Here is a 26,194-nt window from a genome sequence, read left to right as displayed (position 1 = left end):
CTGTTTCTTTACAGACAGCCCTTGGTTTCCTGACATTGCTGTTCTGGAGCCAGTTATGCAGGCCTCTCAGAGAGCAGCACATGCCTTCTCAGTGGTGACACCTCTGAATGTGCCACTCAACAGCAGTCCCACCCCCTTTCTTTAGGAACTGAGTTGAAATGTCTCCCCCTGGGAGAGGGAGCTCTCTTTTCAGGGCCAGAGAATCCCAATTCCAGGGAGAATCCCAATTCCTGGATCCCCTTCCCAGGGAGGCCCCAAAGACTCAGGCAAGAGACATCACTTTAGTTTTCCTTCTTTTAATCTTAAGCAAAAGAGACACAGGGGTTCAAAAATAAAAATTTCTTCCCCCCCCCAAAGCTTTATCCCAGCTCCCCTACCATAGCTCCCCTTCCTCCCCAGGGAGCGAGCAAGAAGGGAGGGGTGTAGGCATCTCCAGCTGGGGGCTGAGGGGGGTAGGCAGGGGAGGGTGCCGAGCTTGGTGCTGGTCTCTTGCCAAATATAAATACACAGGTCAAGGACTCCTGGAAGATCCCCCACCACCCATCACCCGAGCACTCTCCGTTTTCTGCGGGGTCTAGAGAGGGGTGGGGTGGAGGGCCAGGCACCGCTGGCTGTGGTTTACTGCACCCGCTGGGTGTGCACCCCGTGAGCCTCCTGCTGCTCATTGTAGAAGAGATGACACTCAGGGTCCCCCCGGATGGTGGGGGCTCCCTGGATCAGCTTCCCAGTGTTGGGGTTGACACACCAGCACTCTCCACGCTGCCCATTCAGAGACATCTTGCACTGGGGAGAGAGAGAGAAGCGCATGAAGGGGCACTCCCGTGGGCGCAGGGTTCCTTCCTCCCCTTGAGGCCCGCTCCCTGGGCTGTTGCCCTGTGCTCAACTGGCACTGTAAGGTGGGCTTCCCAACCTCGAATGTGCCTGGGGACACTTGCTGAAATGCAGAGTCCCATTCAGGAGGTCTGTGGTGGGCCAGGAACCCTGCACGCATAACGAGCTCCACCATGATGCTGATGCTGCCAGCCCAGAGACCACTCTGATTAGCATGGCATGAGGATGCCCAGAGGTGAAAAGCCTGAGCCCCCAGCCTCAAGGTGGTCCCACCCAGTGGGAGACCCAGTATACAGGACTTTACCCATAGTGCAAGGTAAAAAATCGCATGTCACAATAAGTCAGTATGTGCCAGGCTCTGTGTGAGCACCTGACACGCTGCTCACTCCCATTTCTGTCTCACACAGAGATTCATTATATCCTCATGACCACCTTGTGGATTAGATAATGTCATTCCCACATCACAGATGAGACTGAAGCACAGACTGGTTAGGCAACTTGCCTGAGGTCCCACAGCTAGTAACAGGCAAAGCGGCCATGTGAAGCCAGACCCTTCCATGATGAGAGCTGGAGACCTCCAGCTTCTCTCTCCTCCTCCCTCTCACACCTTCTCTCCGCCTTATGGGAAATGCACAGATATAAGGGGTGAAGAGGTGGAGAAAGGCAGGGTGGGCTATGCTGAAGGACAACTGATTCATGTTTGACCCCTGCCAAGTCTATGGCTATGTCAAGTTCATTTATAATGTTAGAGTACTTACTGCACATGCACCTTGGTCATTAAAATGCACATGAACAGGAAGTGAGGGGAGATGGGAGAGGGCTCCTGGGGGGTTTACCTAAACTTTCTATGTCTTACGTACTTCTGATTTTTCTATTATAGTTTTTAGAAATATTTTCAATGGTATTTCTCCATCCCCTAAGATACTTAGAAACCAGAATGGCTATTTGGCCAGTGAATCAGTGATTCTGAGTGGGGGGGTCCACAGACCATTGGCATCACCTGGGAGCTGGTGAGAACTCCAACTACTGTCAGCATGTCCCACCTCACCTACCACACTAGCATCTGGGGCATGCTACTTTGCCACGAAAGGTGAGCTGCTCTGGTCCAAGCCCATTTCTCTCCAAGAGCCTCCCTCCCAACCTGGACACCAAGGGTGGCTGGCAGCTGGCTCCCCAACCCCGTCAATCTCAGAAGTCTGAGTCTCCTGATCAGCTCAGATCTCAGGGGTTTCTGGGCACACCCAGGGCCTGGAGGCCAGCAGGAAAAGGAGCCTTTCTGACCCAGGGACACACACGCTCACCTGTTTGAGGTTGTACAGGCCATGCTTGTCACAGTTGGGGATGTGCAGGGAGTAGAGGTGCTCCAGAGGGCCCCGCTCATCTGGAAGGCGCATGGTGGAGATCCGCTCCAGGACCTGGTCCAGTTCCTGCTGGCAGGGGGTCTGGGAGAACAGACAGGCGCAGGGCATTGAGTCAGTAACAAGCCACTCAACACCAGGGCTGGGTGCAGCCTCGGGAAGGACCTCACGCACAGGGAAGGAGCTTCCCAAGGCCATACACTTGCAGGTAGACTTCTGACACCCAGTCCAGGGACCTCACTCCCATACTGTCATGCCCAACCCCACCCACTACAGAAAATGGAAAGGATATAAATTTTCTCCTCTCCTCACTCTGTGACAAAGACTTCCATGGGTCAAAATGGGCTCTACCTGCAAACACTGCTTCAAGTGGTTGTTCTCAGAGTATCCATACCCCATCCCAGGAGCCCGAGCTCCACTCCTTCCCATAAAGCCACCCAGGCCAAACCCCAAGACAGCAGAGCTAGCCAGGCGGGAAGTATATCCCAGCAATGGTCAGCAGGCTTCAGGGAAACCATCTTCAGCTCTGGCAAGCATTTTCTTCCTCCATGTCCCCAAACCAGACATGTGGAGGTTTTAAGAGGAAGGGACTTCAAAAAACCATATGTCCAGACCATTTCGCAGCCAGAGATACTGACGGACCCAAAGGTCACACTGAATATGTTGGTGGCAGAACTGGAAAGAAAATGCTTTGCCATCAGGTACCAGGACAAGGGTCTCCTGGGACACCTGCTCCAACTGAGACACCCTGTCCATGTGCTCCCACACCCAGTGAACCCCACTAACCCTGGCAGGTGGGGGCCGCAGCTTCTTGGGCTCCTCCAGGCCAAGGTGGTGCTTGCCACCCTTGCCCATCTGCCGGTGCTGCTCCGTGACCTTCTCCCGGAACACGGCCAGCTCCTTCATGCCAGACTTGAGGGGCTTCCGTCCAGCGCTGCCTCCACCCCCCAGCATGTTCATGGTCCCGTCTACATGATTCTCGACCAAGCCTCCTTCTGAGTGGTCATCGCCATTGTCTGCTTAGAGGCAAAGGAAAAAAGAGCTGTAGGTCCATCTTCCTGGACAGAAAGGCCCTCCAGCGACCACCTGGACTCCTAACGAGGACAAGGATAGAGATGACAAGCACCCCAAAGTGCTGACAACACACCAGGGCAGTGCTGGGTAAAGATGTGACTGATCAGTTTCAGCTCCACAGCCACTCAGAGGTGGTGCCATGAGCGCCCCACCCACCTCTCACAGATGGAGACATTGAGGAACCCAGAGGCCAGTAAGAGGATCAAGACTACAAACCTAGGCAGTGCCCATAACTCAGTGGGTAAGGGCACCAGCCACATACACCGAGGCTGGTGGTTTCGAACCCAGCCCGCGCCAGCTGAAACAACAAAGCCAGGTGTTGTGGCAGGCACCTGTAGTCCCAGCTGCTTGGGAGGCTGTGGTAAGAGAATTGCTTAAGTCCAAGACTTTAAGATTGTTGTGAGCTATGATGTCATAGCACTCTACTCAGGGTGACAGCTTAAGACTGTCTCAAAAAAAAAAAATTACAAACTTGGGGCGGCACCTGTGGCTCAGTGGGTAGGGCACTGGCCCAATATACCAAGGGTGGCGAGTTCAAACCCGGCTCTGGCCAAACTGCAACAAAAAATAGCCAGGCATTGTGTCAAGTGCCTATAGTCCGAGTTACTTGGGAGGCTGAGGCAAGAGAATCTCCTTATCCCAGGAGTTGTAGGTTGCTGTGAGCTATGATGTCACAGCAATCTACCCAGGGTAAGAGCTTGAAGCTCTGTCTCAAAAATAAAAAGAAGTGTCTTCTTAAACCTATCGTGTGCACAGCCCAGGTGAGGAGGGCTGTGAAAGCAGACTCCACCTACCACCATCTGGCTCTGGCTAAAGCATGACCAGTTAGGGCACAGTGAGTTGTGACCAGAAAGACCAGCCCAGCAAACTCCAGAAGGGCTGGGACTCAAACCCCCCAGCTCTGGCCCCTCAGAGATAGCCTCGGACCACATCGTCTGGAGCTGCCTGTCTGCAGGTCCCAACAAGATCTGGGTGGGTGCAGCGGGTGTTTTTCAACAAACCTTGCATATTTTCTCTCCCTCTTTAATGTACCCTCAGAAAACATGCAGCTCTAACAGCACAGATGAATGACTCTTAAAAATATTTCTACACAAGGGTTTCAGACAAGGCACCTGGAACTTGGTGGTCCTCTCGGAATCCAGGTACAATGGTGGACTCCAGTGGTCACCCTGCTGGGCAGTGCTGTATAGTAGAAAGGGCTGGCACCTATCCAGAAGGGGGTTGTAGGACCCCCCCTCTGGGTGGTTGTGAGCTGAGTGATGGTCACTCACCAACTAAGGGAGGGAGCCCCACTTCCAGGCCAGGTAGGTACCTAGGCTGGCTTCACGGCAGTTTCTGCTATCAAGCAGTGGCCAGGACAGCCCCCAGCAGACAGAAGCATCCAATACGGCTTTGCACCATTCTTTCCCTCCCCCAGGTCTGGCATCTGCCCATCCTCACAAGCCACACAGCACCATCCCTTTAGAACTTGGAGTGTCATCTTCAGGGTAGCAGCCTGGTTAAGGGGCCACACTCGGGTTAAAATCCCAGGTCAGCCAGTTTCTGTACCACCTGTGTTTCTCCTGCACACTTCCAACCTTTCTTTTTTTTTTTTTTTTTTGTAGAGACAGAGTCTTACTGTACCGCCCTCGGGTAGAGTGCCGTGGCGTCACACGGCTCACAGCAACCTCTAACTCCTGGGCTTCCGCGATTCTCTTGCCTCAGTCTCCCGAGTAGCTGGGACTACAGGCGCCCGCCACAACACCCGGCTACACTTCCAACCTTTCTGTGCCTCTGCTTCCTGAACTGTAAATTGTTTAATAATAATAGTTCTGACTTCAGAGAACTGTTAGGAGGATGTCGGAGGCAGAGCAGTTAAAATGACCTGAGACATGGAAATTCTACAGCCACACTGCTGGTGGTTATGATCAGGATGATGACAACAATCACATCGGTTACCTGCTACCTGGCAGTGGGGACCCCAGCAAGAACCAGGAGGCAAAAGAAAACAAGCCTCATAGCTGTCATCACATCTGTGCATTTTAAAGTCTTGGCATTTTCTGCCCAAGATGAGGAAAGAATCACCACATGAAGAACCTTGACGGTTCCAACAATATTGCTCCGGGGAGCCTGGTTTCCAAGGCCCCTAAGGAAGAAAATCGACAAGATTAAAAGGAAAGAAAGAATGCACGTGGACCCCAGTGGCAAGAAGTTTTCAGATGGCAGGGAGGAAAAAGAACACTGAAAAAAAAAACAAGAACTCTGGGGACATTTTGTGCATGGCAAATAATACCACACCACCAATGACTCCCAGGAACTTCTTTGTGTAAGTACTTAGTTACTCCCACAAACTAAGACTTGTGTTTATGATGACAACGACCGTGGGACACTGACAAGGGGAAGGGGATTAAAATTTCATGTTTTCGGGGGTGCCTGTGGCTCAGTGGGTGGGGCATCAGCCACGTGCACCAAGGCTGGCAGGTTCGAACCTCGGCCTGGGCCAGCTATAAAAACAACAATGACAACTACAACAACAAGAAAAAAATTCATGTTTTCAGCATTAATAAAGACTTCCATCCAAAACTGTTAAATTTTAGAAAAAAAAATTTGAAATATTTAAATACGTCTGAAACCTAGAAAACTCTTATCTAGAATGGTTATTCCCTGGGGCTCTGGGTTTTGTCATAAATGAAGCAAACACTGAATTCTGTTCGTGACAGTCCATGGCCATCGGCAGGGAAAGGCAGATTCAGCAGCTGTCTCCGGGCTGGGTGGGAGTACTATCCCGCCACATTAAATCAGACTGCCTACAGCCCCAGAGGAGAGCCTTCTGCCTCTATCCCAGCCACCCAGGACCAGCATAAGAAAGACAAAATGAAATGGGAGCCTCTGGGTGACCTCACCAAAGCCCTTTGCACCCAAGGTCACCCTTGGCATCACCCTCCTCACCACACTTAGCCCTGCTCACCTTCTGCCCACAGATGCAGAAGCATTTCTGGAAACCTTCGCACCACTTCCAGGATGTGAGACCATGTTCTGCTCAGACGGTAGTTAGAGAAGACACCAGCTCTGGGAATTTGCTGGTGCAGCAAACTGCCACCATTCCTGGAACCTTCCACTTTGTAGGCACAAAGCCTGTAACTCTCAGAAGGTCACCTGGTGCTGCCCTTTAGGAAAGAGTCTCACCTGCCTGCCCAAGGTTTGGGTTAAGACTGTCGGTCTTTGTTACAGCTAAAATTACATGTTCTCTAGTTGAAGAAAGGAAAGGTAGCTCATGTTCAGACCTATCCTGAAGCTTCTGGAAAGGTGCCACTCATCTAAACCCAATGCCTGGCATGTCCCATGGTACCAGGGTCTCTCCAGCTCAGCAGCACTACTAACGTCTGGACCAGATAATTCTTCATCACAGGGGTCGCCCTGTGCATGCCAGATATTGAGCTGTATCCCTGGCCTCTACCCACAAGATGAGAGTAGCATCCTCCCCAAGTCAGACAATGCCATCATACAGTGCCAAATGGCCCCTGGGAGGCAAAATCCCTCCAAGTAGAAAATCACTGTTCTAGAGTTAGGCTTTTCCCCAAGACCTGGAAGTTCCCAGTCCATTGCAGAAATTACTCCAGGCCCCACATAAGGCACATCTAGCTCAGACCTTCACCACCCTCGCTAGTCCATGGCTTCTTGAGGCAGGGTGCAGGGGTCTTCCCTGGGCATCCCAGAGGACCTGTAGCCTACAGCTCCCCCTTCCCACACCCTCCCGGCAGGTGCACCACAGACAGTGGCCAGAGAAGCATCTCTTGGCCGAGACTCAGAGGTCAACTCAACATTTAATTAATCCTCAGAGGCCCTCTACAAGCTCTGAAAACACATTTGAGGAAAGAGAGATATATGTGCATTGGGCCTTGGGGATTCCCAGTAGGGCCAACTTGGCCACTGGCAAGGGCCTAGAAGACATTTTAGGTCTTTTAGAATCAGAAAAAAAAATTAAGTTGTAGATCAAAAAGTCTTAATATACAATATCAATAAATTTGCATTTACAAAGCCAGTCATACAATATACTTTTATATCTTTTAAATATAAAGATGCAAAAGTATCCAGTGTCCACAAATGTGATGTGACCCAGGCTCCCAGTCCCAGAAGGCAGAGTCAAGTGGGCAGTGTTCTCCCATGAGGACAGACCTGGCTTCCTGCCCTGAGGTGTCCCTACAGGAACACCTGAGGTAAAGGTCAGTTTGTCCATCCTCACAGAGGCCACCTGGATTCAAGGGCATGTTTCATTCCATTCCTTTATCGATCTCACCACTGCGGATGAACACGCCAATGAGATGAGGAAATCCGTGGGCCTGCTTTGCTGACACATTCCCTACTTAAAGGGAATATAGCACCTGTTTCCTTCTCTGGAATAGGCTTTAGGACCCAAGTTCAATGGCCAGCTCTGAACTTCACATCTTGAAAAAGTCCAAAGGTGATCAAAAAGGATTATAGGCTGAGAAAAACCTTGATTCCTTGTTACTATTTCACCCTGGGAAATTCAGGCCCCAGGGTGTAACTGCCTGAGTCTGAATCTCAGCTTTCCCATTTAGCTGTGTCGTCTCAGATAAACTGTTAATCGCTCTGTTCCTTTTTGGGCTCATCTCTCACAAGAGCACAAACAGCATCCACCTTGGATGGGCTGCTGGGAGGATCCCAAGAGATGCTGTGGGCACACACAGTGAGTGCCCGGCACACCAGAGGAGCACCCAGGTTTAGCTCTTAGCTGCTTCCATTTCCTCCCCACCAGGAAAGTACCCGCGCAGCTCCCTACACTCAGACAAGGGCATCCCTGCACGGTACCAAGTTCGTCCCAGATATTCCCCTTTAGGCTACAGAAGTAAGCCACAGGAAAACATTCCAGATGCAGAACTCCAGCTAGAGATGGAATTTGCCCTCAGAACAAAAATACCAAGTTGCGCTTTTTTTCCTGCCTAGGAGAGTGCCTTCAGAATAATATTTATTAAGCAACCACCTACGTATGCAACTCTGTGGGCTACAGGGCAAAGGTCACTATAAGAAATGGTTCTTAGCAACTCAAATGCCATCACTGGAAAAGGCTCCAGGCTTGCAGATAGTTGACAGGTACCTCCAAGGCCCCCTATGGATTAGTAAGCATTAGCTCTTCAGTCCTATGTAGCGCCTAAAGAAATGGGTCAACACTAAAGCAGGGAATTTCGTGATTATATATAGAAGGTTACATTTTCCAAAGAGAAGTGAGGGAGATGATGGAGTGGACAATTCCAGTGCCATCCCTGGAGGGGCTTGAAGAGCAGAGAAGAACTCCCGTACCTGCCTTAGGTGTCCTGCCACATCCTTCTACATTACACACCTGGAGAGCTAAAGATGAGAAAGACAGATGGATTACGAGGCAATGGAACAGTTGTTCCACTTGACAGATGGCAAAGGACTACCATCTGGATCTACAGGAGCCAACACATCTCTGCATCATCAGAGGTGTTTCACAAGTGGCGTGGGGTCCCTACATTGTCCTTTGGCCCACCCATCTAGCCAAGGAGCATAGCTGGAAGCTGACACCCCAGGAGAAGGAGCATCCACTTCTGTGCATTCATACTTTCATTTTCAAACTTAATTTCAATGTAGTCCATTTTTCCCAATGTAGTCTTATTTAATTGTAACATTGATGACCTTACCCATCAAATCAAAACCCTCTGTTCAATAGATCCTTACTCTCATAAAACCTCACTTTCTCCCTGGTGTAGTTGTTTTTTGTTTTTTTGTTTTTTGAGACAGAGTCTCACTATGTCTCTCCGCAGTAGAGTGCTGTGACATCATAGCTCACAGCAACCTCAAACTCTTGGGCTCAAGCTATTCTCTAACCTCAGCCTCCCAAGTAGCTGGGACTACAGGCTCCCACCACAATGCCTGGCTATTTTTTGTTTTAGCAGGGCCAGGCTAGGTTCAAACCCAACAGCCCCAGTGCATGCGTCTGTCACCCTGACCCCTGAGCTATGGGCGCCGAGCCTTGATGTAGTATTTTAATCTCAGTGCTCAATTTGGAAATTGGTGATTCCTGATCTGTGAGGGACCTTAAAGCTTTCTTAGGAAAATAAGCCCCAAGAATCTAAAAGCAACCCCATAGGCCTTTTGCTTGCAGTGTACAATATCGGTCCTTACCCAGGCCTGATGAGAAAATGAAACCTTTCCTGCAAACCGTCGTGAATCTTCCTAATAGCCCAACAAGTCTTCCTTCTTTCTTCTATTCTCTATTCTAAAGAAACTCTCATCATTTTCCAGCCTTCTCCTCCTATATCATGCTTATCTTGAAATCTAAGAGCTGGGGCACCACAGAGATGCTCTAACCCAATCCCTAACCTATCATTCCTCCAGGGGACTCACCTCCTTCAACAGGCAATAGCATCCCAGGCCTTCAAGAGTATATTCTGAGCAAGAGGACCCCAGAATGAAGGCTAACTGCTGCTCTCCTGGTTCCACTTGGCTCCTTCTTTGTTAATGTCTCCAAAAATGCACTTAGCCTTGACATAAGTTGGACAAAAGAATAAATACTAACCACCATCTATCCTCCTCCTCCCCAGATAACTTCTCCACTACCATCCATGGTAGTGAGCAATTCATCAATAAACTCAAACGTGCAGAGAATACCAAACGTCAAGCACCCCCAAACCCAGTGTTGCCCCTTATGATTCCCTCATGAATCATAACCCTTTAACCTCTCCTAGCTCTAATTGACTGATAATCCAGCAAAATCAAAGCTGCTGTTTAAATGGGAGACAGTATTTTTAGTACTCAAACTCTCATTGTATGCAAAATCAAGCTTTGGAAAAAATGTTCAGACGATCTATTTCCTGAAAGAGTAAAAGAAAAGTATACCTGCTATGTAAGAGGAAGCATAGGTGATGTCCCGTCTGCAGAGAGGCCAAATGCATGGGAAAATGAGTTATGAGAGAGATCTGCAATACTGTCTATTTGCAGGTTTCTTCTAAAGCTTGATTTTATTGCAGAAACTCCCTGTATTGCTAAATATCAAAGCTCTCTGCTATCTGATGAAGTCTTTGGGCAAGAATGAATTTGCCTAAATTAAATTTAGCTTTGTTTACAGAGTTTAGGGGACAAAAGGAAGGGAGGGAGGAAAGGACAGGTGGTGGTTTGCGATTGTGATGCAGGTACAGATGAGGCAGAGCTTAAGGTAAACATACCAACGTTCTCCCAGGAACCAGCTTTAGTTGGAGAGAATTCGAAGGCAGTTCCTTCAGATGGCTGATGGTGGTCACCAAACTCCATCTAGCATGCAGCCACTATGTTCAATAACAGAACCCACCAAAAGGCTAGGATTAATAATTCAGCCATGCGGGGGTGGGGGGGTGGGGGAGGGTGAGGAAGTAGACAGAAGTCAGAAGGGAGTAGGTAGACCAGCGGGTGCCCGTAGCTCAGACGGCAGGACGCCAGCCACATACACCAACTGGTGGGTTCGAATCCGGCCCAGGGCAGCTAAAGCAGCAATGACAACTGCAACACAAAAATAGCCGGGCGTTGTGGCGGGTGCCTGTAGTCCCAGATACTGGGGAGGCTGAGGCAAGAGAATCACTTAAGCCTAGGAGTTGGAGGTTGCTGTGAGCTGTGACGCACTCTACCAAGGGCAACAAAGTGAGACTCTGTCTCAAAAAGAAAAAGAAAGAGAGTAGGTAGAAAGGGGTTACCTTTGTTATTGTTTAGCTAATGTTTAACCTGAGCTCCTTAGTCTCTCTGGGAGAGAGACATTGTTTACTCATCTTCCCCCACCTTTATTTCCAAAGGTCAGAGGTGGAATTCTACATAGTGTGCATGGATGTTGTCCTGGTGTGGGCTAGCACCAGGACACATTCCAGCTTAGTCAATGACATGCTCCCTTTTGGGTCACCTAACCCCTGTGGACACCCTGCTTCACTGCAATCTCCCTTCCCTTTCTTTCAGCCCTCTGAACTCCTGCTTTCTGCAAGGAAGCCAGCCAGGTAAAGCCCAACACCTCTCAGATTCCAACCCCAGGCTGGGAGAAATCCGCAGGCCTTCCTCAGCATGGTTTTCAAACAATAGGTCATTCCCCCTCCGCATTCCCTTTGTGTTGGGAAATAACTGCAAACAGCCTTCTTAGATGTTCCACTTGAGCCCCTCAAGTTGAAAGAGTGCACAACCTTTCCCATCCGGAGACCAACTCTCCGCACCTGCAGCTCCCAGGGGCCTGTCCCCCAGCCAAGTGCCCAAGAGCTCAGTGAACTCCGGCAAGTGGAGTGGCCAGCGGGCACTTGGCCTGGCCCTTATATGGGGAGGGAATGCCTCCAGGGGATGACAGAGCAGGAAGGGAGGGTAGAGAGCCCCTATGTGGCCAATGACTGCCCTCCATGGCAAGCCACCCTGAATTCTTCTTGGATTTCCTTTGGAGCACTGGCTCTTGGGTTCAAAGCCTCGGCCAAACAATTCTAGTGAGGCAGGAAGCACAGTGCTAGTCAGAAAGCCAGAGGATCCTGAGATTCTGAATGAAGCCAGGCAGGGTATTGACCTTATACAGGCTTCAGTGTGCCCATCTGTAATTCAGGGAGTTAGACTAGGTCAGTGGTTCTCAACATAGCTGTTCATCAGAAATCATCTGAAGGGCTTGCTAAAAATAGTGTCCTGGACCCTAGCCCCAGAAATTCAGACATAGCAAGTATGGACAAGGTCCAAGGAATCTATATACCCTTCAAGCTCTGGCATTGCCAGGGCCCCTATCCCTCTGATTCTCCACTGTGTGCTTGAGTTTCCTGAAGAACAACTTGGTGAGGAGAGAAAGATGCCTCTTCTTTTCAGGAGGCATGGCCTCCCATGTACACTTTGCAAAGATACAGCCTCGTACGCTTTCTACCACTAACTTGTGGGTATATAAACACAAATACGAGTGTCTGGATGCACGCAGAGGGGCATCACGGAGATTTCTAGAGCATGCCCTTACGCCGCCGTCTCATCGCAGGCTCCCTCTGAGTGGGCAGAAACAGCACAGCCTCTTTACAGCCTCCCACCTTTGCACTCTGTAAAGGGCTGCTTTATAAACACCAGGGTCATTCCTGGAATTGCAAAGACCTGGGGAAGGTCAGGGCTGAGGCAGACAGCTTGAGAAAACAAAAACATGCTCAAATTCAGCCAAGGTCCTCTGGGGCTCTGTAAGCCAAGCTGTCCTTGAAGAACCAGAGAACCTGATATCAAGATGGCAAACAGCACTACCAGCTTTCACTCCTTTCCATGGGTCCCAAACATTTCTCCTCTGGCTCAACGAAAGCCATCTGGGAACCTGACAAGATGACCTAGTTGCCAAGGTACAAGTGAGTAAATTGGTGCAAATTTGGACCAGGGGCCTTGGGAACAGGAAGAATGTTTCTGACGCAGCAATTCTACTTCTCTCTACATGTGCACAAGGGCGCACACACAAAAATGTTCATTACAGCATTATTTGTACTTGAAAAAAACTATTAGCAGCTTAAATGGAAAGTGTTTCAATTTTGAATGGATAAATCAAACGTGTAGAGTAATGCAAAGGAATAATATATAGCAGTTAAAAAGAACAGTTCTGGCCTATGTATACAACATTAGATCTCGAAAACCTAATTTAAGAGGACAGAACGAAATCTTTATGTACATTTTCAATTTATTGCCACAGAACAACTTGGATGTTATTGGTCATCCCTCAAATATATACATACGAATCTGTTTAGCTAAGAAAAAGAAACACTTTACAGCTTCTGTGGCTGTCTTTAAAAAAAGAAAAGGGAAAGATAAGTACTACACCCTAGTGGACAAAATATCAAACACTCACAGTTTTGGGTTATTGTGTTCTTAGCACTTTTCCACATATTTTAATTTTTCTTTGAAATTTCTCACAACATCCACCCCTCACCTTCCTTATCAAGCAGGGGTATCAGGACCTTGGGTGTCCCTGGACTCTGCTGGCCGGAAGAAGATCAAACAATAGTGACACGGCAAACTTCAAGACCACTCCGAATGGCCAGTGTGATGTTACCAGGGTCACCCACAAGTCAGAACCTGGCCATGGTCTTCTGGCCAGTTCTTCATGCTGTGAAGAACTGAGGAATGAGTCAGAGGAAAGACTCAAAGATAAAAGAAGAGGGTCACAGAATGGAGAAGGGGGAGAGAGCAGAATCAAGATGACTCAGGCCTGAGAGCAGACAGCCCAGGAACAAGCTCATCCCAGCAAAGCCCAAAGGGCACAAAGCAGCGGAGGTGCCCAAGGGCCAGTAATACCTGATGCAGGGCCCAGGGAGAAAACAGCCTTAAACCAAAACAGGAGAGATCCGGATTAGAAGCCATCCAAGAATTTCATAAGAAAGAACAAAAACAAGTTATAAATTGCAGATGGGAAGAAACTGCAGGGACTTCCTCTGCCACGGTTGAGGAGAAAACTTTAAGGAGGACGAAGGATGAACACTGTGGCCTTTGCGCATCCAGAAGCCACTCGACCTGAGCCAGTGAAAGGCATCACTAGGCCAAGTCTGCCAGTAATTTGACTCAACTTCCCTTTCAGCACTTTAGCCTTAGTCCATTGCCAAAAAGCAGTGGTCCATGTTTTTCCTTTCTCCTCTGAAGGATGGAAGTTCTTGAAGACATAAACTTGGTTTTACCTTTCATAAAGCTTTTTAAAAAACTGTATGTGGCCAGGCAAGGTGGCTCGTGCCTGTAATCGTAGAACTGGGAGACCAAGGCAGGTGGATCACCTGAATTCAGGAATTCAAGACCAATCTGAACAAGATCAAGACCTCGTCTATACTAAAAATAGGGAAAAAATAGCTAGGCATTGTGTAGTCCCAGCTACTCAGGAGGCTGAGGCAAGAGGATTGCTTGAAGCCAGAAGTCTGAGGTTGCTGTGAACTATGATGACATCAGGGCATTGGCAACAGAGTAAGACTCTGTTTCAAAAAAAAAAAAAACTTATATGTACTGAAAGAAGGACAGAAAAGATCGTATGCTCAATTTGCTCTTTTGGAAGGAAGATATTGTACCTTCTTTTTCTAAGGGTAAAGAAGGAAATACCTATCAAACTTGATCCTCTTACTTCTGTGAGGAACTTCATTATTTAACATAAAGGAACTTCATTATTTAACACTAAGACCTTCCCAAGAACCTCGGTCAAAAGGCTAAAACAGGCAGCCATTTATTTGCACAGTGTGTATTTATAGATCTTTACTGACTTGGTTTTTTTTTCTAGGTAATATTCAACTTTTTAAAATGCTTTTCTCATCCCCTTCCAACATCAAAAGGCATGTATCACAGGTGGTATGGAGACCACTTTTTAACACAGTTGCTTAGCTTGCACATGGTGTGTACCAGTGTTCACATGTTTGAAAAGCTGACTGTCCCCAGAGCATCAACCATTTTGCCCTAGAGAACTTTCATTGTGTTAATTCTTCTTCTGGCTCCTCTGCCCTCTCCCTTACCCTCCAAGGCTCATTTCAACAACAGCGCTGGAGGTAAAGAAAGGCAGTGAGCAAACGGAAGCATGAGAAGGGATGGGGAAGACGCTTGCCTCTCCCAGGACCTACATTCAAACAGCTGCCCGACCTACACTCAGTTGCCGTGACCCAGTCCCACAGCCCAACTCCCATAGAGTAATAAAAACCAAATCCTCCCAACCGCTCTCCCACCACCCTCGCCTTCTGCCTACCTCTTCTCCATCACTACTCCCAGACACTTCAAGCCTGATGAATTAAACTTTGGAGGATGTAAAAAGAAATTTAAAACCTGCAAAGATGTCCAGGATTGCCAGCCACACTCTCAAACCAGTACAAGAAGTGTCCTGAATATAAATAAGTGTTTTTAAATAGGTCACCATGCTTTCCTCTGTCTTCAACTGATTTGGGCTGATATAACACCGCATCGCATCTGTTACCTTCGTTGGGCACATTCTCTTGGTTTCAGGGCCAGCAAACCAAACCAAGCAGCTGGGCTTTGAGTGAAGAGTCCTACCTTCTGGGGCACAAACAGGCCATGGGCAGCCATCGAGCTATTGGTTGAAGCACAGTAAGCGACAATGGTATCCGGGTCATGCTGTCCAACGGAAAACCCTCAACCACTGCTCCGACTCCCCTCTGGACCAGGCTTTCCAAAGCTAATGAGGCTGTCCAGGTAAGCCACCCCTCATGGAATAAACCACACCCCCAACAGTATTCTTAAAATGATCAATCATAAAACATCTAAAAAACAGGCATTTACCATTCTCCTGTTCTGTGTGGAGATCACAGGGAGAGAAAAAGCAGGTATCAGAACCTCCACTATCTCATTTGATTATCCAGAGTTTCGGTGCTACGTGGTTTGTATACATAACTTTGTTTTCTTATCAAGCAAGCACACGAGGCTGATAATTTCTTATCCTCTCTCATATTTGATAAAAGAGCTATAGCTTGAGGGCAACTGCACAAAGTCACATAGCCAGTGGCTGAGCCAAAACCAAAGCCAGGTTGTTTAGCTCCAGGGCTCTTAACCAACCAGAATGACGCGTGATCACTCGCCATCACTTGAGCAGTGACCACGCATGACATTTTAATCCCAGGGCTTTGTTTTTTCAGTCTTCAAAGGGAAGGAGCTATGGGTCATAGCCGGGTGCCCCGCCCAACCTCAAAAGACTTATGCTCTAGTGAACCCATCCCTCCTGGCCCCCATATCCTACTTGACACACCTCCCACTACTGTTGCCACAGAAATCACCCCACATTATCAGGCAGTCCCAGGGGCAGGGCGTGGGCACAGGGAATTGCCATTTTCATTTTCCCTTGGCCTCAGGCACTTTAGAAAGCAAGTTCACCATCCAGAAGCAACTTGGCACCTCTATCCAGAAGTAAAGACAATAGACCTAAAAGAAACTTCCTGGAGAGTTGCGTAAAGGAACATTTTTGAGAAGCTATGCCTTAATTACTACCTCCCAGGGAAAAGGAGCTTTTCCAAGACGCAGCATATAATTCACTGCTCTGTAGCATGTGTGAGTCTGATAGAACGGAGCGCCCACTGGAACGAGAACGCAGAGGCTCAGACTGCACTCCGGTCTGCATTTACCCCAGCATTTGAACCTTGGTGCAACGTTGATTCATTTCTTCATCTGTCAAGTGGGAAGAATCCCAAGGCTAAAACAGAGCTGAGGGGGACAAATACAAAACACAACACACAAAACAAAAACCACTGGACTCTCTGGTAGAGGTGACAACGACTGGGACAAAGTGGGGTTTTTTGCTTTTTTTGTTTGTTTGTTTTGTTTTTTTGAGACAGAGCCTCAAGCTGTCGCCCTCAATAGAGTGCTATGGCATCACAGCTCACAGCGACCTCCAACTCCTGGGCTCAAGTGATTCTCCTGCCTCCAGCTTCCAAATAGCTGGGAATACAGGTGCCCGCCACAACGCCCGGCTATTTTTTGGTTGCAGCCGTCATTGTTGTTTGGCAGGCCCGGGCTGGATTTGAACCCACCAGCTCAGATGTATGTAGCTGGTGCCTTACTCACTTGAGCCATGGGTGCCAAGCCGCACAAATTGTTTTTAATTACTATTTTATCATTTACCCCTTTGAGGTGGCACTTTTTTGCTTATGACTCTGCACCCCGAACTCCAGCCTGGATCTCTGCAGCTCAACTGTGGTCAAGATGCCACATAGGGAGCACAGCCCTTCTGCCTCCTCCCTCCACCCTACCAAGAGCTCTGGAACTCAGCCCCTCCCCCCACTGTGTCCTGGCTAGGAGGGCTTAGTTCTGATTGAACACAGACTGACACACCTTCACCCAACCCATTAATTAGAAACCTCCCCAGGCTTCACTCCCGCCAACTTCACCAGGGCCTGTGGGCCAATTCCCCTGTCCGGCAGCCGGAAGTTTGCCAGCCCCTGCCCCCTTCTCCACAAACTTCCATCCTGCCCTGCCTTCCAGCAGCCAGGAAGAGATGTGGGGCTGGTGGCCAGAGGGCCCCAGGAACTGCCAAGTGTTCCTCCTCCCCCCACACAAAAGAGGGAAGGGAAAAAATTCCTGAGTACAGTCAACTCTGTATTTCTTTCAGGGCGGGGGGGTGGTGGTGGCTGGTTTCTGAGGAAGGTCTCCCTCTGGGTTGTGACTGATACCCAGAGGCTGAGCCAGCCCAGATGTTCCCTGGTTTTGTCAAGGAACAGGAGTGGCCACAGGATGGGACAGGGGAGGGAAGGGCCAGAGGGTTAGCAGCCAAGGAAGAGGAGAGGGACGAGGAGACCATCATTTCTCTGGGAGAGAAAACTAAATCTCCTGCACCCCCGTAAAGCCTGCTCTTTGTAGGGGTGGAGTCACTTTGGAACCTGGAAACCAGTACATTTCCCTGGACTACCCCATCTGTAAAATATGCCTTTCCTTCCCCCTGCCACTAGGAAAGCCTTCAGAGAGTCTAGGAGAGCTATTCCACCCCAGTATCCAAGTGGCAATATTGTGCTTTGCCCCCACTGGTTTGGGTTTCCCCCTAAGTATCCACTGGCCCCAAAGACTCCAGCATCCACTTTCTCCACCTTCCTGGAGCCTCACCTCCCGAGATGCCAGAGGAGAGAGCTGTCACTGTGCACAGACGGGCTGCCACTCAGAAGGCCTCCTAGTACCCCAGATGGAATCAGATACTGGAAAGGACCCCAGTGCCCAGAAACACCCCCCAACCTAGCCCCTGCAAAATGAGATGCTGCTCCCCCCAGTCTGGAGTTAGTAAACTCTGGAGACAATGGAGCAAGAAAATGTCACTTTTTTGGAAAGAACATCTGATTTTTTGCCAGGATCACGTTCAGCATGTTCTGGCATCCTAGGTTCAGGGCTTTGAAAGCCCCATTTTCCTGGCACAGGAAATAGGTGCCATGCGGTCGCTACTGGCTCTGACAACTGTGTACTCTTGAGCACACCGTATGCGTTCAGCATGTTAAGACCACTCTGGTTAGTACTTGATCCTGTTATCTGAGCCTGGGTCCCAGTAACTTTCCCCTAGAGGGCCATGTATACAAAAAGGACCTTCCCCCACCATGAGATGTGGCTTTGGGGATTCTCCAGTGCTCTGGACACTGACGGCTGAGAGGCTGCATCTTCTAGGTGAGGTGGGACTCAGCATGCATCACCTGGTTGTGAATCCAGGTGCCTCCTGAATCCCTCCCATCCCCATTCTAGGCATGCAGAGAGAAGCTCCCATACCAAGAATGGTCAGTCCCAGACATTTGAACACGGCTCCCAAAGAGCACTGCCAACTCAGCTATAAAAAAGGCAAGCCTGCTGACCACCAACCACATGTTCACTGTTCACTGGGTTTAAACTACACTTAAAATACAGTTACATGACCTTTTGCCAAACAGCCTCACTATAGCCCTATGAAAGCAGGTCAGAAAGGTATGGCCGTTTCCATTGCATAGGTGAAAAGATGGAAATCAAGTGACTCATCCCAGAACACGAGTACTGGGATGAGTACACGGGTTTTATACAGGTACTGTACATCTTTACACACATGCACACCCATGCAGGCACCACCTGATGGATTTGGTACTGTCAATTTCCGATTCACAGAGAAGAAAACTAAGGTTCAGCAAGAATTAATCCCTTATCCCAAGTGACTAGTATGTGGAAGACACCCAGGATTTGAACCTCCAGAGATGAGTGGCGTGCCTGAGGTGTCCAGTTGAGCCTTCACTTTAAGGGCCAGCTAACTAACTATGACAGGGGAGCTGCTACCTGCCAAGATCAAGGCAGCCAACGTGAATGAGAACCTACTATGTGCCAGGCACTTACATTGTCACAATCACCCTGAGACACAGCAAAGGTAACATCGTCCTTATTTTACCAACAGGACCTGGAGTTTGAGGAAAGCCCTTACCTACCACTAAAGTCTTTTTTTTTTTTTTGAGACAGAGTCTCACTTTGTCACCCTCACTTTCGGTAAAGTGCTGTGGCATCATAGCTCACAGCAACCTCAAGCTCTTGGGCTGAAGGACTTCTCTTGCCTCAGCCTCCTGAGGACTACAGGCCCCCAATACAATGCCTAATTATTTTTAGAGGTGGGATCTTGCTCTTGCTCAGGCCGGTCTGGAACTTCTGAGTTCAGGCAATCTACCTGCCTCAGCCTTCCAGAGTGTTAGGATTACAGGCGTGCACCTGCATTTTTCTTTCCTTTTTATTTTTTTGTTTTTTTCTGGTTCATCAGGCCCAGGCAAGGTTCCAACTCACCACCACTGTGCACTAACCACTGAGCTATGGCTTTCAGCTACCACTCAGGTCTTAAGAGATGAGTCTGCATGGGAACCCAGGTCAATGTGACAGCAAAGGCCAGGCTGCTTCCACCAGCTTGTGCCACCTGTCCACTCTCTATAGATGCCTGCACTGTGACCCTCTTGTCTCTCCTGACTGGCCACTGCACAGGCTACTTAAATTTCTGAAGTCCGCAAGCTCCGGGACTTAGGCCTTTCACGGGAATCAAGGGCATGTAAATAACCAAAATCTGGCAGTGGTTTACTGTGGCCCACACATCCCTTGCACACAGCAGGTGGCCAGGAACAAAACGTTTGGCCCACAAGGTCAAAAGCTATTTTCTGCCAACTGCCCACCTTGGTTGGTCATGGAGGCGGAGGGATGCAGAAGGAAAGAAGCTAGGCCAGTCTCTAGGCTCCTTACTTACCTGCTGATTGGCCCCTGCCTGATCTCCACTGTAACACAGGTAGAAGAGACTTCCTTGCAGGAATGGCAGAAGACAGGAGACAACATGTACAAAACGCCAGCTCACAACAGGGTAAGGACAGACAGGAGGGTGACCAATCTCCTGGTAGCCGCTGCACTATCAGTAAAGTCTGGCCAAAGGGAGTATGCAGAAGCAGAGGGGCCTACGCTATCTTATCACCAGATCATCCGCTCCCCTGGTAAATTAAAACACCATTCTCCTCCTCCAGGCCTTGGTTCAGCAGAAGCAGCATGAGTGCTGCGCCCTGTGGGAGGGCATCTCATTTCCCCAGCCCACAGAAGTCCTCCCTCAAAGCTCAGCCACTCAGCCACCCTCTTCATTTAAGTATGTGAATTTTTTCAAACATTCTAGTCTCCAATTGCCTAGACAGCACCCCTCAGACTGGATCTCTGCAGAAGGTTGGGGTCACTCTTTTTTCCACTCCATGTTTTTGAGGTCTGTCCCCTTTACCCAGTGAACAGCCAGGTGTTCTCACTGGGCCAATAGCAGGAAAGGCCCAGGAAAAAGAAGAGCATGGTCTGCAGTGACTGAGGGACAGGATGCGGGAAACTGGAAAGGGCAGCGGTAGACAAAGAAGGAGACTGGGACCAAATGCAGTCCCTGGATAGAGAGTACCTTGGGGGGAAAATCCCCAGATACACACTCTCTAAAAATAAAAAAGATAATAAAACAACATGAGCTTTTTCTTTTTTTCTGATAGTGTTTCAGTATGTGAGGAGGACCAACAACAAACCAATTGTGAGCCTAGCCTCCTGGCCCATCCGCACGGTTGGAAAATTAAGTTCTCAAACTCATCCTAGAAAAAGTGCTACATGCCTCACTGTTGCATATCACTATGGTCACCTTCGAAGCACCTAGTCCACCCTTCAAAGCAGTTTTTCCAGAATGAGCTTGAGAACTTAATTGTCAGAACTTACATGACAACAGCTCCATTGTTCATTCCAAAAAAGAGAGTTCCACAATTGCTTTGAAGGATGAACTAGGCCCTGGCATCAGTGCATCCTTTCCCAAGGAGAGTACTTCAAAGGTGACTGCAGAGATATTTGGCAATGAGCTCCGTAGCACTTTTCCTAGGATGAGTTCATGAACTTAATTGTCAAACCTTGTACATTCTGCTCCTCTCTCACTCCCTTCAGCAGCTCCTGCCTGGCCCTGCCAGGTGCTGTACATATTCACCCTGTTCTCTTATTCCATGAGGGCCAAGAACTTTCAGAACTTCCTCGTGTTAGAACTTTGCAGCTGTACATCCCATTTTTGGTGGCAGAGAACCGCAGAGCTGAGAACCAACTGGAGGCTAACCTGATCCCTGGGCCAGAGAACAGAGATTCTCTCAAAGCCCTCATATGTCTGATCATGGGGGACTGGCAAGCTCCTACTTTCAGGTAACCCATGCCATCTTTATAGGATTAATTTCCATGTAGTCTCCTAACCCAGCATCTGTTCCAGGCTAAAGACCCTAACCTGCTTCAGGGATTTGAGAAGCAGGAGAATTAGTTTTCTGGCTTAGAGGAGAACGAATGCAGAGTGGAAAAAATACTTAAACGTTAAGAAGGAAATGCACCACACACTTTATTAAAACAGTCAAACATCCAAGCAATTCTATGAACTAAAAGTCCCTTTGCTGATTCTTACCTTAAAGCCCAGTACTAAGGTAAGTAACAGTGAGAACCATCTAAGCCTCCCTCTTCCCTCTGCCTGCCAAGAAACTCAATAGTCCAACTAGCTAAGAGCCCTGGTGCAGATGATCCTCGTGACCACAATGAATGGGTTCTTCTCCCCTTCTAAACTCTGAGAAATAGAGATGTCTTAGCCCTATTTCAAAGATACTTTAACATTGTTATATAGGATACTTTTTCTCAGATCTTCCTCAAATATCTTGTTTGCGGAATTGGATCATTATTATCACACATAGAGATCTATCACAGTAAACATTTTGGGCATATGTGGAAGGTGAATAAGGAAACTTCCAGCAAAAAAGACCCAATTATGCGGTTTCCTTCAATCCCAGCCCATCACTGGCAAATGACAGCCCCAGGCGGCAGACCAGAACCTGTTCGGCAACGCCCCAGACTAACCCCGCCCCCAAGGCTAGAGCCACAGACCCCCTGCGGCGGGGGTCTCTCAGACAGCTCCTGGGAGCAGCCGTCCACCCCACCCCTCCTTCCCCCGCACAGTGCCGGGAATGCTGTCCAGATGGGGGGAGGGGCGGCGGAAGGTAGTGGTGTTAACAATCGGTGACAGTGGGTCCCACTCATTTCCCTAGTCTATTTTACGACTTTGAACTCGGTATGCAAATTTATGCAAGACGAGATGCAAAGCAGTGCTCTGAGCCAGAAGTCCCGTTGCTTTTTCCCCCTCTTTTTTGAAGCTGCACTGAACCACTGTAAATCAGTGCGGGCCTCTTCTCGCCTTCCTTCTCTCCCAGCAACTACAGATGAAGAGCCTCCCCGCCCGCCCTCCTGTCTGCCCTGGGACTTTGAGTGACTGCACATTTCTATAGCACCTTTATATGTGCAGCGGCCCAGACGGCCTCTTGGGCGCCCCGCCCCTCGGCATAATCCCCAGCATTGTACACCGCAGGGAAGGAGGCTGGGGAGACGCCGAGGGCACCAGTCCAGCCCGGCCTCGATTCTGAAAGGGCCCGGCCTGGCCCAAGCCTGCTCCTCCTCTTCCCCTGACATTTCTAGGCACTTCTGCCCACTCCACCACCAAACACACCCACATGCTTTTAAAGTCCTGGTTTCAGGCAGATCACGGGGGTCCTCCTTCCATTTTCTTCCAGGCCTACCCACTCCGGCCCCCTTTAGTACTTCACAGTTTCTTTGAACCAAGAGGTCGGAGGCCATCATCCCTAAGGATGCAGGCTCACCATCACCCACTTCTTCTACCCGCCCACCGCCGTGCCTCCCCCGCCCCCACCGCCGGCATCCCTGCCATCCTCAGGAAGCCAGAAACACAGCCCCTGAGTCCTGGGAACAAAGACAAAAGAGCTAACAGCAAAGCCGGAACTACTGGGGTTTGCTGCCTCGAAATAAGAGGGTATGTTTAAAATTCTCAAAAGCAACCTGCTCCAAGAGGAATGCAGGCTGGGGGGGGGGGGGGGTGCTTGTTCCTCAGAGAAGAGGGATGATGGAAACAGGAGAGTAGGAGAAAGCAGGACTCAGTGCAAAGGTCTGGCATGGGCCGGTCTCCACCCCCCAACTGGGATCCTACCGCTCTACACAGGGACCCCAGCCCAAAACGCTCTCCCGCACTGAAGCCTCCAACCTTAGTCCCTCTCCTCCCTGTACCCTGCAAGGCCAGGCCTCTCCCAAAGAGCTCCTCTCCCCAGCCCCACTCTTGTTCTTGTCTCAGGCACCCCCAATGTTGGTCACTTCTCTCCAGTGCTCCCATTCGACTTCCATTTCCCCCACACACACCCACCCCTGCTTAATGTCCCCTCTTCCCAGGCTGCAGCACAAGAGGAAAATGGGGAAGGTGTCTGGGTACTGGGAGGAGAAGGCTGAGGAGGCAGCTGGGGCGAGCTGGTGGAAGGGAAATCCCATAACCAGGCAGAAAATCCAGAGTGACATTCTTCCCATGAACTCCCCCCATTGTCCCCAGGCTCCCCTGACAACCCCTCCCTAGCTCAGGCTCAGGGAAAAGTGAAGGGGGAGGGGAATCCCCTCCGCATCTGTTCCCGCATCTGTTCCAGGCTAAAGACCCTAACCTGCTTCAGGGATTTGAGAAGCAGGAGAATTAGTTTTCTGGCTTAGAGTGAGAACGAATGCAGAGTGGAAAAAATACTAAAACGTTAGGAAGGAAATGCACCACACACTTTATTAAAACAGTCAAACATCCAAGCAATTCTATGAACTAAGAGTCCCTTTGAAAAGTTCACCCTTGCTGAGAAAGATGTTTAGTTTGTAGAGCTCAGCTCAGAAACTGCCTGATGGACCTAGGAGGGAGGGTAATGGAGAGACAAGATGAAGGGGTTGGCACCCCAACAGGCAGTGAAAGGATTTTGGGGGGGTCCTTTTTCCTTTTTTTATCACTTTCTTCCTCCCCATCCCCCCAGTGGTAAGACAGGATTTTTTTTTCTTTTCTTTTTTTTTTTTATTGTTGGGGATTCATTGAGAGTACAATAAGCCAGGTTACACTGATTGCAATTGTTAAGTAAAGTCCCTCTTGCAATCATGTCTTGCCCCCCAAGGACAGGATTTTTATTAGACAGAAAGGAATACAGAAGTAAAAAGCACCAGAGCCCCTGGCAAAGGGAAAGACCCAAGTCGGAAATCTCTCATCACTTTCTAAGAGAAGCAAAAGGGAAGGGTTAATTTCCAAGTGGGCTGGGGCAGGAAGCAAGCAAGGAAAAAGAAAGGGACTGGGGGGGGTTCCACTTAGAGGAAGCCCCAACTTGCTCTGTGCTCCAGGACAAAATGTGCCAGAGAAATGGGAGAAAGATTTCAACTCTGACCCCTAATTCCATTCTCAAGGAGAACAGGAAAAAAACAATAGCAGCCCAGAGGAAGGGGGGAGAAATGTATGGGGGGGGGGTTACAAAGACCGCAGAAGCTGCGAAGCAAGCAAGAATGTTTTCACTTTTCTTTTTTTTTTTTTTTCCTTAAGTTCGAGAAACTTGGTCAGACTCACTTGCTTTTTAAACAGCAGCAGCAGGCAGTGGACACATTTCACCACTGTCTCGAAGAGGAAAGAAAATAATTACAGCTTCCTCTGGACCACTGGGGCAGGAGGCTTTCATAATTTAAAAAAAAAAAAATTCCCTAGAGCCTGGTTGTTCCCTTACATACCTTTTTGAGAAGGATGGGGGCCCCTAAACAAAGAACCCCAGGATCTCCAGTCTGTCGGACAAGAGGGTCGCTCAATTTAGGGTGGGGGGTGGGGTGTAACACATCAATCAAGTAAGAGCGGCTGCTTCCACCGCCCAGGCATCCTCCTGCCTCTGACCAGAGGCCCAGATAAACTCCATACCTTGGCTGCCCCCTGGCCCGGGAACAGAGCCGGCGAGCGGGTTTACATTACACTAAGTCAATCAACTGCTGGGGTCTCTACCTCGCCTCCCGAATGCCCCCCTTTCATTTTTCCATTTAACCTGGTAGTAAGAACCCTCTACACGAAATAGTAGCGTTCCTTTTCTTTTTTTCTGCCAGGCAACCCACACTACAAAGTGCCAACAAGTCCTTTCGTCCCACCTCACAACCACAGTAGAAGGATCTCTTGATGCGCCAGCGCTGCCTCCTACCGTCCTCTGCTCAGCGAGGTTCTCAGTGTCACCAGCACCCGCAGCCTCCGCCTCCCTGCAGCGCCCCACAGAAGCTCCACGTTTTCACTCCTGCAGATCTAACTAACGCCTTCCTCCCTAGAAACTCCCTCCTCCAGATTAGAAGTCGGGGTACGTTCCGCCCGGGGAAGACTTCGGAGACAAGGATGCCCTTCCTCTCCCCATTCATATCCACCGAATTAGGAGCCAGACTCTTCCGCTTGTCTAACTCCAGTTCCCCTCCCTGGGCCTGCCTCTCGGGTACGCACTCTCAGCAGTCCCCCTAGTTGGGGTCAAAGACTCCACTCTTCCTCCCTTAAAATAATCCCTGGGGTCCCGCCGCACACTCCTTCACTACCCAGCGGCGGCCAGCCAAGCTCCTCCGCTGCCCTCCAAGTTTCTCCCAACTAGCTGTCCCAGCCCGCCTTACCTGCAACCTGCTCCGGGCTGGCGCCGTACTCGGCGTCCCGGCGCTTTTCGCAAGTGCCCTCGCCCATGACCAGCGCCTGCAGGGGCAGTTCGGAGTCCGGGTCGGGATAGCAGCGCAGCCCCTGGGCGCAGCGCGGGGTGTAGACGCCGCACGCCTCGCCCTCCATCCGGGCGCACACCGAGCAGCAGCCGCAGCCCGGCTCCCGGACCAGCTCCGCGCAGGGCGCACGAGCGCCAGTGGCCGCCCCAGCCACCGCGGCGGGTGGCGCGGCCGGCGGGGGCCCGCAGACGGCCAGCCGCTCCGGCGTGCAGAGCGGGCAGCGGAACAGCACCTCGGCGCGCGCCCCGAGGCCACCGCCTCCCGCTCCCAGCAACAGCAGCAGCGGCGACAGCAGCAGCGGCAGCGCGGGGCCGCCCAGTCTCGGCAGCATGTTGGCGGTAAGGAGCGCGACGGCAGCGAGTGAGCGGGCAGGTGGCACGGCCCTGCGAGCGCGAGAGCCGCCTCCTCGGCTTCTTTCTCCTCCCCCGCCTCCGCAGCCG

At 49.9% G+C, this 26,194-nt stretch overlaps 1 protein-coding gene across 3 annotated transcripts; it reads right to left on the bottom strand.

The window, feature by feature from the left end:
* Nucleotides 1–285: 285 nt before the first annotated feature.
* Nucleotides 286–26,194, bottom strand: IGFBP2 (insulin like growth factor binding protein 2). Of its 3 annotated transcripts, none has more exons than XM_053596733.1 (4): nt 25,656–26,194; nt 2,976–3,205; nt 2,133–2,273; nt 286–783 (listed from the first exon to the last, which is right to left on the bottom strand). In XM_053596733.1, exons 1-4 carry the CDS (start codon nt 26,083–26,085, stop codon nt 619–621), a joined length of 966 nt encoding a protein of 321 aa, XP_053452708.1. In that variant the 5' UTR covers nt 26,086–26,194; the 3' UTR covers nt 286–618. The 3 variants fall into 3 exon arrangements, with proteins under 3 accessions (XP_053452708.1, XP_053452710.1, XP_053452711.1); XM_053596735.1 differs by having other exon boundaries at nt 2,976–3,208; nt 25,656–26,183; XM_053596736.1 differs by lacking the exon at nt 25,656–26,194 and adding an exon at nt 25,158–25,178.

The sequence above is a fragment of the Nycticebus coucang genome, chromosome 7 (genome assembly GCF_027406575.1).
Source record: "Nycticebus coucang isolate mNycCou1 chromosome 7, mNycCou1.pri, whole genome shotgun sequence".
NCBI classification, from domain to species: Eukaryota; Metazoa; Chordata; class Mammalia; order Primates; family Lorisidae; genus Nycticebus; species Nycticebus coucang.
This window is presented reverse-complemented; position numbering and strand designations above follow the sequence as displayed.